The sequence below is a fragment of the Oenanthe melanoleuca genome, chromosome 3 (genome assembly GCF_029582105.1).
Source record: "Oenanthe melanoleuca isolate GR-GAL-2019-014 chromosome 3, OMel1.0, whole genome shotgun sequence".
Lineage (NCBI taxonomy): Eukaryota > Metazoa > Chordata > Aves > Passeriformes > Muscicapidae > Oenanthe > Oenanthe melanoleuca.
This window is the reverse complement of record NC_079336.1, coordinates 74,724,534-74,737,186: the sequence shown is the minus strand read 5'-3', so window position 1 is coordinate 74,737,186 and position 12,653 is coordinate 74,724,534. Positions and strand designations below refer to the sequence as shown.

The 12,653-nt window shown below is 36.6% G+C and overlaps 1 protein-coding gene across 8 annotated transcripts in view; it reads left to right on the top strand.

Moving 5' to 3' along the window:
- Positions 1 to 12,653, top strand: part of BIRC6 (baculoviral IAP repeat containing 6) — a 170,579-nt gene that overhangs the window by 23,387 nt on the left and 134,539 nt on the right. For all 8 annotated transcript variants that reach the window (XM_056486486.1, XM_056486491.1, XM_056486490.1 and 5 more), the window contains exons 9-11: positions 1,835 to 1,893; positions 2,557 to 3,951; positions 9,470 to 9,619. In XM_056486486.1, coding sequence (XP_056342461.1) covers positions 1,835 to 1,893; positions 2,557 to 3,951; positions 9,470 to 9,619 — 1,604 coding nt within the window. The remainder of the gene's footprint in view (positions 1 to 1,834; positions 1,894 to 2,556; positions 3,952 to 9,469; positions 9,620 to 12,653) is intronic.

Here is a 12,653-nt window from a genome sequence, read left to right as displayed (position 1 = left end):
CTGTCAAATGAGAAGTATGAAATGTTTCTGTGGTAAATGCCATTTAGAAAAGTCATTCTTTGTGAAACATAAGATTGGTAGTTTTCTTTTCATGGAAATGATATTTTTAGTTACTCTGTATTTGTACACAATTCAACACTTGAAAAAGACTAATCTAAATTTCTATTTTTTTTAAGCCGGTTTCCTGCTGTTCCAGTTTTTTACTCCACTAGGAGAGAGATTGCAGATCTTATTGCTGCCCTATGCTCATGTTTCAGAGGCAGAGTAAAAAGAGAAAGGAATATAAGTTTTGGATCAGCTTTTCATTTTATTTATGTATTATACATTTCAGGTTTTGAAAGTAAAGGCTCCTCATGGACTTCTGGAGCATGCTTTTTCTCTGACTGCTTCTCCATAATTTCTGGTTGTGTCATTCTGAAAATAAACTGTCTGGATGTGCTAGGACTTTGTACTTCCTTACATACTTTTAATACATGGGTGCAGACTGTAAACAATTAGATCGTCCTGTTGCAAGGGTTTGGGTAAGCTAGAGGGTACGCTAGTGCTAAGAAAGTGTGATGTGATAAAAAGTAGTATTTCACTCATGCATCATGCAGTCTGTTACTGGGAACTCTTGTCTGGTCTTGCCAAGCTTAATAGAGTGAATAACTGTTGGAAAATTTAGAACAAAAGTTGTCTGGGAAGTCTTGCCAGTTTTCTGAATATTTCTTCTTCAGCTTTAAGAAGAAAGTAACAATACTGCTGTATACACAGGGAGGTAAATCTTTGATTTTAAGCTGTGTGTGATAGAGTAGTAGTGCAGAGCAAATACAAAGCTTGCTCCTCTGCTGACATGGGCAACATCTGCAGCTGCTTGGACTCCTACTGTAGCTTTAGGGCTGGGAACTCCTTAATAGTTATCGAATTAAACCAATTTTAAGAGCTGGATAAAGGACAGTTCAATCATACTGCCTAGAACTAAGCATTTTTTGTTTCACTTAACTTATATGGAATTCACTATCACTTCTCCATTTAAGGGGAAGCTGGGTCAGAATCAAAGTATTGAATTGTTTCTTGCCATGTTGTGAAATGAAGGTTGATTAGGTTTGACTCCACAAAGATCTGTTTCTTGGATATGAGGAATAAGCATCCAGTTTTTTGAAGTTTGAGGATCTGACATGGTACTGTGAGTAGTTACACCTGAAGATGCAAAGGGATTACTGTCCTTCCTGTGTGTAAGAAGCCTGTAATAGGAAATAATTTCTTTTATTGGAAAAGTCAGATGCATTAATTATTTACATATCCTTAAAACTACTTAGGGGCCTATTACTCTTGAAAAAGTGTCTTGAACAGAACCTGGTTTTACAACAAAATGATTTATCTGGCAGTATTTTTAATACCGACAGCATTGTTCATCCCTTGTTTCAGTACTAGCTACAAAATTGCCTTGTAGAATTGAAGACCAGTCTGTCAGCTCCGATTTCCAGAGAATATTTTGAGGAATTTGAAGATGTCGATATTAATTTTTAGATGCCCTGATTGTATGGTTTTATTTTTCTTGGAAAAATGGCTTCATTTTAATTCCATTTCTGCCTGAATTGCAGGAAATATGATAGTAGAGTAAGACAAAAAGAAATCTGGTCTACTGGTTCAATAATGGAGGAAAAAGTCTTTTATGTTGTTGGTGTCTGTGATGAACTCCTCAGTGGATGAACACTGCTGGCTAAAAGGAATGGCTAGTTAGAGTACATGTGGTTTTTGGGAATTTTTTACTAATTTAATTAAAAATAAGCCTGCTGTTACCATGTACATAATATCATTCCTGCTTTTGTTTTTTTGTTTTTTTTTTTTTCAGTGATGACCTACTGGAGGATTCAGACAGTGAAGAGCATTCCAGATCGGAATCTGTTACAGGTAGGTTATATCTGATCTGTTATATATGGAATTTAGTTTAGAGGTGAAAGGGGAAATTCTTCATTCAGGCTTTTAAAAAACTTCGGTCAAAACCAATGTTGTTATATTCACTGTATTAGAAAGGAGGAAGAGGATTTACCTTGAAAGGAATGCCAGTATTTGTGTAGTGCAGAGATTGCATGCAGGAGAAAAGAAAAGCTGCACTTCGTTAGTTAATAAATGTCTTACTTGACAACAAGCATTGCTTATCTTGCTGTCAATAAAGCACAGAAACCAAGATAAAAGAACTTTCTTAGAACAGGAACAAATTACAGCTGTATAAAACCCTTTAAATTCAGGGGATTGCCAGAAAGAGTTCCTGTGTCTTGATTGTTTCCCTAAGGGTGTGCACTTTGATAAAGTATTTCTTCCTGAATTAAGATTTTATATGGAAGCAGAACGGTGCTATGCATGATGTTCTTGTGTTTTTTCTTAGAGGTTGAGTCAGTAATTTTGAGGGAGGGAGGACTACATGCTATTTTCTGTAGTCTTTGAGTAAGGAAAGTGGGGGAAAAAAAGGGCATAAGATGTAGAAAAAGATCCTTTTTTTCTAACAAACACTAATATTTGCAGTATATTTGTCTTTTGAGGATTTGTATTACGTTAATTTTTTTTGTTTTAAAGGGCATACATCACAAAAAGAAACTATGGAAGTCAGCCTTGATATAACAGCTCTCAGCGTTCTTCAGCAGCCTGAAAAACTTCAGTGGGAAATTGTTGCAAATGTTCTGGAGGACACAGTTAAAGATCTAGAAGAACTTGGGGCAAATCCTTGTTTGGCCAACTGTAAGAGTGAAAAGATGAAGGAAAAACATCTAGAACAACACAACATTCCCTTTCCTTGTTTATTAGCTGGAGGTCTATTAACATACAAATCACCTGCTACCTCTCCCGTTAGCAGTAACTCTCAGAGATCACTGGATGGCTTAAGTAGGACTCGAGGTGAGAGTGTCTCGGAACAGGGATCAACTGACAATGAATCCTGCACTAATTCAGAACTGAATTCCCCTCTGGTAAGGAGGACTTTGCCTGTATTGCTCCTGTACAGCATTAAGGAGTCTGATGAAAAAGCAGGAAAACTCTTTTCACAGATGAACAATATTATGAGTAAAAGTATACACGATGATGGTTTCACAGTTCCACAGATCATTGAAATGGAGCTGGACAGTCAGGAACAGTTGCTGTTGCAGGACCCCCCTGTGACTTACATTCAGCAGTTTGCAGATGCTGCAGCCACCCTGACATCTCCAGATTCGGACAAGTGGAGCTCCATGGTTCCCAAGCCTGGGACTTTGGTTCAGTGCCTGCGTCTGCCCAAGTTTGCAGAGGAGGAGAACCTGTGTGTAGATTCCATCACCCCTTGTGCAGATGGAGTTCATCTGTTAGTAGGACTGCGGACTTGTCCCATCGAATCTCTGAGTGCAATAAATCAAGTAGAGGCCTTGAATAATTTAAATAAATTAAACTCGGCACTATGTAATAGAAGGAAGGGGGAACTAGAATCAAGTCTTGCTGTAATGAATGGCACAAGTATTGATGTAATCCAGCATGAGTCACCAGCAGATGTACCAACTCCTTTAATAATTCAGCCTGAGCAGAGAAGTGTTAGTGGTGGATACCTAGTGCTTTATAAGATGAATTATGCCACTAGAATAGTTACTCTAGAGGAGGAACCAGTAAAAATCCAGCATATCAAAGACCCCCAAGACACAATTACCTCAATGATTTTGCTCCCACCAGATATATTGGATAATCGAGAGGACGACTGTGAGGAGCCTGTAGAGGAAATACAATTAACTTCTAAAAACGGCAATGGGAGAGAGAGAAGATCTGAGATCTCTACTCTTGGGCACCTGGTAATAACAACTCAGGGAGGATATGTAAAAATACTAGATCTTTCAAACTTTGAAATTTTGGCCAAAGTGGAGCCACCTAAAAAAGAGGGCACTGAGGAACCAGACATGTTTGTCTCTGTGGTATACTGTTCAGGCACAGACAGATTATGTGCATGCACCAAAGGTAAGATTTTTCTTCAAATTTTTTAAAAAGTATTGATTTTACTGTATTTGAATTATGTTACATAATTTAGAATCTAAATTTCAAATTCCACAGAATTTACACACAGTTTAATGGTCTGGGAAGCATGGACTCCAGTTAATTCCTCACCTTTAATGTCAAGTTTAATCACTAGAATAGCAGTAGAAGTAGGAGAATTGCATGTGTCTTAATACTTGAAGAGGCACAGGTTTTCTTAAGTCCAAAACAAATAGAAGTCGTTCTTGTATGTAATTATTTCTATGATAGAGAAGTCCCATTTCAGAAAAATGTCTTCTGACATTCTGATATTCAAGGCAGTAGAGAAGATAATGCTTTTATACTTTATCCCAGCCTATTTTCATGCAGGTAGCATGCTGCTGGTTCTGCTTCAGCTTTTGGAATTGAGATTGTACTTTCTTGGGTGTTAGAGCCAGACTATCCATGCATTTTTTCCAAATGAACACAAGGCATTTTGGGGAAGGGGGCAAGTAGGAGGGGAGTGTAACTCAAGTCTAGGTAACAGCTACTTTGTAAAAGTCCCTGTGCCACCACACAAGTCCCTGTTTCCTTGTGTCACATTGGAGCACTGGAAACAGCTCTGGGTGTCATCCAGCTGAGTTCCTCCATGTCCCAGTATTCTGCTTAGTTCATCTGCAGTTGATTACAGCTCTGGAGGAAATGCTTAGGCTCTCAGAGGGGCTCAGCTGATGGGATGCCTCATACATTTCAAATAAATTCCCACCAATATCGTCTTGAGCTTCGTCTTTACTAGAATAATTGAAATTGATGCCTTTTTTCCTTTTATGATGGTGTCACACTAATTATGAAGTCCTCCCATCAGCAGTTGTTAAATCAGATTTAGTGGTTAATTCCAACAGATAAAGTCAAGTTTATTGTAAATGTCTCTGTTTTCTTAAAGGTTCCATGTTTCTCAGTTACCTACAAAGATTTCTAGAAGTGGGCGTTTCAGATTTGCTTTTTAAATACTAACGAAAACATTGGAAGTTAGTAACTAGTATTTATGTTTTCAAATTCCCACGGGTAACAATCATATTTACTAAATTGTTCTCTTTTGGTGACTGCTTTTGAAGAAATATCTATTAAAATGTTTCAGCTGTATTTAATAATGCATGCTTTTCCTAGTTGAGATGGAACTCTAACTGAAAGGTTAATTGCCTTTGAAAACTGTTACATATCAATGTCATAATTACACTTTGTTGATCAAACTGCACTCTCACTGAAAAGACCTCCAGAATTTTTTTCCTAAAGCATTTTATCACTATAAATTTATTTCTTTCCTCAAATCTGTTTTGCCTTTCTTGTGCTTCAAGATTAGTGATGAAAGTTAAAGGGCTTATTGTGCGTGGTACTTTCCATCCAATGTTAGTGTGTGTAGTAATCATATTCTTGTAGCTTTTGGTATTATCTAAATCTCTTTGGGGCATGGAGTGTAAGAGACACAGGTCTCTTGAGTTGGAAGCATTTAGTTTGTATTTGTAGGAATATTTTGTCTCTGCCTAGATAAGCACCATCTCTGTTGTGGAGAATACTTCCATCTTCCTTGCAATGGACAAGCACATAATTCTGCTTTTGCAGTAAATCTCTCTCAGTATTGTAATATCCGTCTAGCAATTTATCAGTAGCTTTTCTGGATTTCTTTTGTTCATGCTGCCCTTAGGATGACTGAAATGTTGTTTTTTTTTTTTCCTTCTGTAGCCCAGTATGCTACAGGTATCAAGTCAGCCTGCCAGGGTCCTCGTTTGAATATTGTGCTTTGTTTACCTAAAAAGAAATCAAAATCCCCTGATTATTCTTATCTTTCATTTACACCCACTACGTCTCTATTTGGAACTTCCATTTTCTGCTCAACCATGGACTTTGGAGTTCATTATTTTCATTGCTTATATGTCTTTAGAGGCTTTCAATTTCTATTTTTCTTTAACATTTCAGTAATTGTTATATTTTTTTCTCACTTTCAAGAAATTAAATCAAAAGCTATCATAAATACTTAGGGGTCAATGTCTATTAGAAGTCTGGATTTCAGAATCTGATGCTCTGCATGTCTGGAGCCATAGTCAAAATATTTATGCAAAAATACTTGGTAAAGAATGAATTGAACTGAAAAGTTTATAAATAAGGCATAAAAAGTATAAAATTCCAGAACACTAGAAGAAAAAGCAAATCAAGAACCTCAACTAGTAATAAACTTATTAAATCCTCTATCTTATTGTATGTTTGAATAGCTTAATATATGGAATAGGCTTTGCATCATTTTCCTTGTCTTGAATAATAATCATTCTTTAAACTTTTGCTTTAAATGGGTAGAATTTCTTGCTTAGCTAGCTGGCTGAAGATGGAGGGTTTTGCTGTTATTTTTCTTAAGTTCTGTTTTCTTAGGCTTCTTTGCAGATCACCTTGAGGTGTTTGCTCCTCTAGGTTTACTGCCACAGGGGGACGTTGCCAGGAGTCTGACAGCATTAGAAAGATGCACTGAAAGTCGAATGTACTCACTGTATTCACTGATGTGTTCAACATTATTCTGTCTAGAAAGGAGCTTGTAGTGCAAAGACATAAATGAAAATGTTAAGTGAAAGTTTTGGAGCATGCATGTGTGGTAATTATTGTATACATGCGTTGCAAATGCTTGGATGATGTTGGAAAATACTCAGGCATGGACAGCGTATTCTTTCTTGTTTACTAATTTGGGACATCAGAGTAGGCAGAGAGGTGCTTTTATGTCTGAAAGTTCTGAATGCAGAATAGCATTTTCCCCTGTTTCTCCTGCTTGTATTATTTTCTTTGGTAGATTATGTAAAATTTTTCCATAGCTGCCTCTAAGATATGGAAAGGAAAGGAAACCTCTGTGAGAATGGGTGCTTCAGTGGTTTTATGGAAAGATGTTTTAGACCTACATTTGATGTCATCTGTCTTTGTGAGTCACTTCAGAATGCTACCTCTTGGTGTTGGCTTCAGGTACTTACCTGCTTCTGCAAGGATTACCTGAGCTTGACCTCTGGGGGAAAGTGGACAAATATATTCTTGGTTCCAGTTCAGTTAAGCAAACATAGTGCACTTTAATCTCTCTGTATTTTGCTTTCTTCTCTTCTCCTTGGCCAAGGTAGACTATATTTAATTTCCCTCTTAGTAGTGCTTTGTCTGCTCTCATATGGGGGTTCAGATGTTTTCTCTTGTGTCATTAATAAGAGTCTAAACTCTGCTTTTATAACATTCAAAATAATAAAAAAATAAGTAATTTCTTTAGGTACTGTTTTTGAAGGGGATACAACTGTAGGGTGGTCTTTTGATATTTAAATTCTATTATCTTGTGTTTAAGAGAGTCAGATATAGTTTCTTCTTGGTAGATTGTGCTCACCTGAAATTTTTGAATGTAACATTATAACATTTTTAAAGTGCTACAATATAACAAGAGTTTTTTTGTCCCTCCCTCTTGTAGAAAAAGTATTCTTTCAGGCTGGATTTTGGTATGCCCAGAGTGGGTTGCCTATGCTGATAATTCTTACCTGCAAGTCTGGCAGAACTGGATGGCACTTGTATACATTTGGGAATTGATTCCCCCAAATCTTGTACCTTTCATTTATAGCAGCTTTCTTGCTCTTAAGTTGTAAATAGTATGCTTATGACGCTCTGTAGTTTTTTTCTGATTTAGTTTGAATATCTTTGCATCTTCCTTTTCAATAGGCTTTATCTGCTCTGTGTACGGTGTATTTGAAGTTCAGGAATCAATTCAGTGTTTTCAGTTTTCTACCTTTTTCAGTAATGGAGTCCAATAGGATTGGAGAGAAGTCTTTTTCCTCATCAGAATTAAAGTTGGAAGTGGTGCTAAGAGCGCATCTTCAAGTCAGGGTCAATTACACTTACCCATTCAGAAACAGAATACTGATGACTGTTCTCAGACATCTTCAAGACAGATTTAACAGTCTGCTTATGGACGTTCTCCTGCTGCATTCTGTCCTTGATGATGATTCTTCTCATTCTTTAGTGTTTAGTCTCTATCATCTTTGTCACTAGTCATATCTGTTGTACCATTCATTATGAGTATGGCAAAGAGATTTCTTCAAAAAAGGAGGGAAAGAGTTTATTTAGGTGCTGTCCTCCAACCATTCTCCAAGCTGAATATCTCCTTTCAGACTTACAAAAGAAGAAAAAAACAAAGCACCCTGCTTTTATTTATTCTCAAGTTTCTTGTTTCAGATTGCCTGGATATTTTGTATAATAGGGTTTATCATAATGTTAGTCAGATGCTGAAGGTCAGTCTGATAATTTTTCAGAAAAATCACATAAGGCATATGCTTGGATTTGCCTCTTGATTTGAATCCTACTGATTTGACTTTTTGTAACTCCTGGAACTGGTAACAGCTCTTCTCACTCCACCCCCCAGCATTATGTAAAGCTAAACATTCCTTCTTAGTGACTTACAGCATGAGTTGAAGGAGGAGCAACTGAGGGAGCTGGGGGATTAGTCTGGAAAAAAGGAGGCTCGGGGATAACATTATCATTCTGGATAACTACCTGAGAGAAGGTTGGAGTGAGGTGTGGGTTGGCCTCTTCTCCAAAATAACAAGTGACAGGATGAGAGGAAGTGGCCTCAAGCTGCTCCAGGGGAGGTTTGATATTAGGAAAAATGTTTTCACCAAACGGGTTGCCAAACATTGGAAAAGGCTGCTCAGAGCAATGGTGGAGTCGATCTCCTTGGATGTATTTAAAAGATGTGCAGATGTGGCATTTAGGGACATGGTTTAGGGGTGGATCTGGCAGTGCTGTGTTAATGGTTGGATTTGACGATGTTTGTGCTCTTTGGTTCTGTGACTTCTCTGTAAATGGTAGAATTGATCTATGTGTATCTATCTGTAGCAGTGAATAATGGGCGACCTCCTTGAATGATTTCAGACTTCCATCAATATCTTGTTTCCATCAAAAATTTTGGACTTTGCTCTTTTACCTATTGACAGGCAAACACTGATCTGTCTTTTAATTCTAGATTTGAAATAATGTGGAGAGCTCCTTAGTTAGGAGAATTCAGAGAAATTAGTTTAATTTTCAATTTTCAGGTATTGACTTTTAAAAAGAAGTTTATGCCCTCTGTACAGATGAGGTAGTGTAGACCTTTACTTCACATGGTAGAATATTTTCTGTTAAAAGCATAATTTGGATTATGGGAAGTGTCATAATAGTTTGGATTTTTGGTTTCTACTGAGGTTTCCTTTGTTAATTGCCTTTTAAAGCCCGTCTCCCCATATAGTTCTTACTTTGATGCCTTTTGCAACTGCAATATTTCTGCAGTTCTGTTTTTCATTTGCCCTGAAAAAAAATTAGTAGAGGTAAAGCAAAATAAGTATTCCTGTATAATTTCACTGATTTCATATCCTGCATAAATACTGTCATAATTGCATAGCAGTTCAAATACAAGCCTGTCTTGTGAGTTGAATTCAGCTGTATGCCTGTCATAACTTTTTTCTTTTGTTGTCTGTGATGATTTTAGGTGGAGAGCTTCATTTCCTTCAGATTGGAGGCACCTGTGATGACATTGATGAAGCTGATATACTTGTAGAGGGATCCCTTTCCAAAAGTGTAGAACAGTCATCAGAAGGCACCAAGCCCTTATCCAACCCTTCTAGTCCAGGCATTACAGGTAAATTGCACACATGTGCATGTATCAAAATACTTCTGTCATTTTTGAAAGTTGCATCTGAACATGACTTGCAATTATTTAATAGCATGCTGCTTTATAATTTTTTTGTTGCCCAAAGTTAGATTTCTGTAGTTGCTGCATGTCTGTCACTGGGTGTGTACAAGCATAACATTTCAGCAATTCCTGATTAAAAACAAAACAAAACAAAGCAGTTTGATTTTTTTTTTCCCAGTCTCTACATCTGATTTAATGTGACACACTGTATTTGTGTAACCCCAATTTTATTCTTCAAGAGTCAGTCAAAAGAAGGAAGAGATGCTTTTTGTCATAAGTTTATTTGTAAGCAGCATTACAGCAGTTGCTTTGAGGACTGAATTTCTCCTACTCTTCCTCTTTTTTCACCAAAGAAGCCATTCCAAGAAGTTTGAAGATCATTAGAAAATAAACTGTTGTACATATGTGAGGGGAAAAATGTCTGTGGCTTTCTTCTGCACCCTTCTTTTGCTAATGGCAAATAAAGGAAAAAAGAATATAGATGTCAAGAAGATAGATGTGCTTCAATGTATGCATTTCCTCAATAGTAGCTTATGAGCACAGTTAAGTGATTTCTGAGCAAATGGTAACTCTGACTATCCTGGTGAGTCAAAGAGATGATCATTACTCCTCAAATTCTGCCAGTACTATAAAGGAAATTTTTTTATCTCATTCCCATCCAGCCCTCAGTATAGCATTGAATGTGACTTAGTGGAATAAGAGACTGATTTATTTACGCATCGACTTCAAAGTAGCTGTATCTTTAAGTTGACCACAAGCTGCAGGTCCTCCTTTAAGTACTCATATAATTTAGACATTTTGTAGTATTGCTTGATCTTGTTCTGTAATGGTTTCCAAAGAGTTGTTAAGTACACAGTAACAATCAGATAAACTATCAGATAAACCGAGTACTATTTTGCTGTGGCGTTAAACTGAGTCACTAAAAGCTCTGAGGGAAGTTTAATAGTCATAAGAAGCCAGTGCTGAAATGAGGGGTCTGGGTGGTAATTGTTGAAATCAAGTGGTAATTGCAGAACTCTTGAGGATACTGAAGTCAATAATACAGGACTCTTAGCATATATGAGAATGATGGTTAGCACTGTGTAAACCTCTTCAGTACTGAGGCTGTCAGTACTTGTGTGGGTCGTGATCAGCCTTTGATTTATAAGTGTTGCTTCTCTTTTGGTCCTACATACTGAAAAACAGATAAAGTGTTTTCTTCCACTTTCTTAGCATTTTTTCAGGCAGAGACACAACTCAAGGGAAAGGTTTCTGTTTGGGGAAATGAGCTCCTGCAACAAGCAGAAGCTTCTACTCATATATTTTTCCTTTACAGTGTGGGTTTTGTATGTTTATTTTTCTCCATTATTTGCTTTCTAGAAGGCATGTCTTGTATTTTATTTTCTAGCCTGAATTTGCAACTTGGATGAATTTTAAATTTTATGTTTTTAAGAGAAAACAAGTTAATCATGTAGTAATCTTAGATTACTGTTTCCTTTCAAGGAGGAGAGGGTTTTTTTTGTGGTGAAGTAATCTAAAATAATGCTTTTTTAAAAGTGAACTTAAAAAGAATATTAATTTTCCTAACCAGTTTAAAACCTGTTTTCAAGTTTCCTGTTAGAACTTTGTCTTGTTATAACACTTCGTTAGAATATAATAAAAGTCTTGTAATTTTTAAAAGAAGCCAAGTATACTTGACAGCAGTGGAAAGTTAAGTCCTTCATTTTTCAGTTTTAGGGGTTGATTACATGTATGTGGTTGCTCTGAATACTCTGAATTTGGATTTGTTTCTGTTGGAGGAGGAAGAAGAATGAAGCAGAAAAATCCAGTCTGCTCTAAGATAGGCTTGTTGTACAGTTTGAGCAATGATCTCAGTTCTCTTTGCAGTGTCATCCAGCTAATGAGGTTCACATTTGGCAGTTAAAAAAGTGAAAGTCTTTGCTGTGTTATTGAAATTCAATTTCTAAAGCATTTCTAATTTCTTTGGCACTTTCCTGCCTCTGAGATTGAAAAGTAGAAATTATTATAGTTGCAATGAGAGTGAATTTATTACCTGTCCAAGCGTCTCACCTCAAAGTCAACCTGGATTGTTTTTCAAGATACTCTCTAGGTTCAGGCTTCACAATGAGGATGGTATTTGTGTTGGTGTGTTATTACCTCCTCAACCCAAGTGGTGACAGCAGTAGTCAAATAGCAGACTTTCTCCTTTTGAAAGCCATGATTTCTTTACAAGTAAAAGCTTTTCCTTCAAAGCACATTTTTAAGAGAAAATGCTCAAAATACTAGAAAATATGTATTGTGCATGTCTTATTTTCCCTCAAGTTTGGTTGGTTGAGGTTCTTTGTTTGGTTGGTTGGTTAGTTGGGTTTCATGTGGGGTTTTTTTGCTTTGGTTTGAGTTTTTTAGTCTGGTTTGGTTTGGGGTTTTTTTGGTTGGTTGGGAGTTTTGTGTGTCTGAGAAAATCTGATTATCAATTTATGGTTTTTTTGTGGTTCCTTTAGGTGTTTGATCTTCTGGGATATTTTAGTTTTCAGTACTTGAACTAATATCCTTGTTTCTTTAGTACAAGGCCTCAATATAAAGACTAGAAGACAAAATAATTGTCAAGGCCCAGTGTCTTTTAAGTGCTTAACATAAAGCATGTTTGTTTTTCACTTAGCCTTCTTTTAGAGTAAATTTGGAACCTTCCACAATGTTCTAATTATCTTATCCACCATAAAACAAGTCTATTTTGTTAGTCAGGGGACAAAGTAATGTTTTAAACAGTGATAAAAATGCACAGTAATTCTGTATGTCTATTTTCATGAAATACATTTTTTTAATCTGAGTCATTAGGGATATTAAAAAAATGTTTAATCAGCTTTATATCTTCAAAATATAGCTGGCTAATTACTTATTCCTGATGCCTCTGGCTGAATCCGAGACAGCATGCTCAGAGCTCTCAGTATTTAGAAAATTAATTTCGAGTGAGCTGCCTTAAAAAGATACAGGCTTCAAGGCT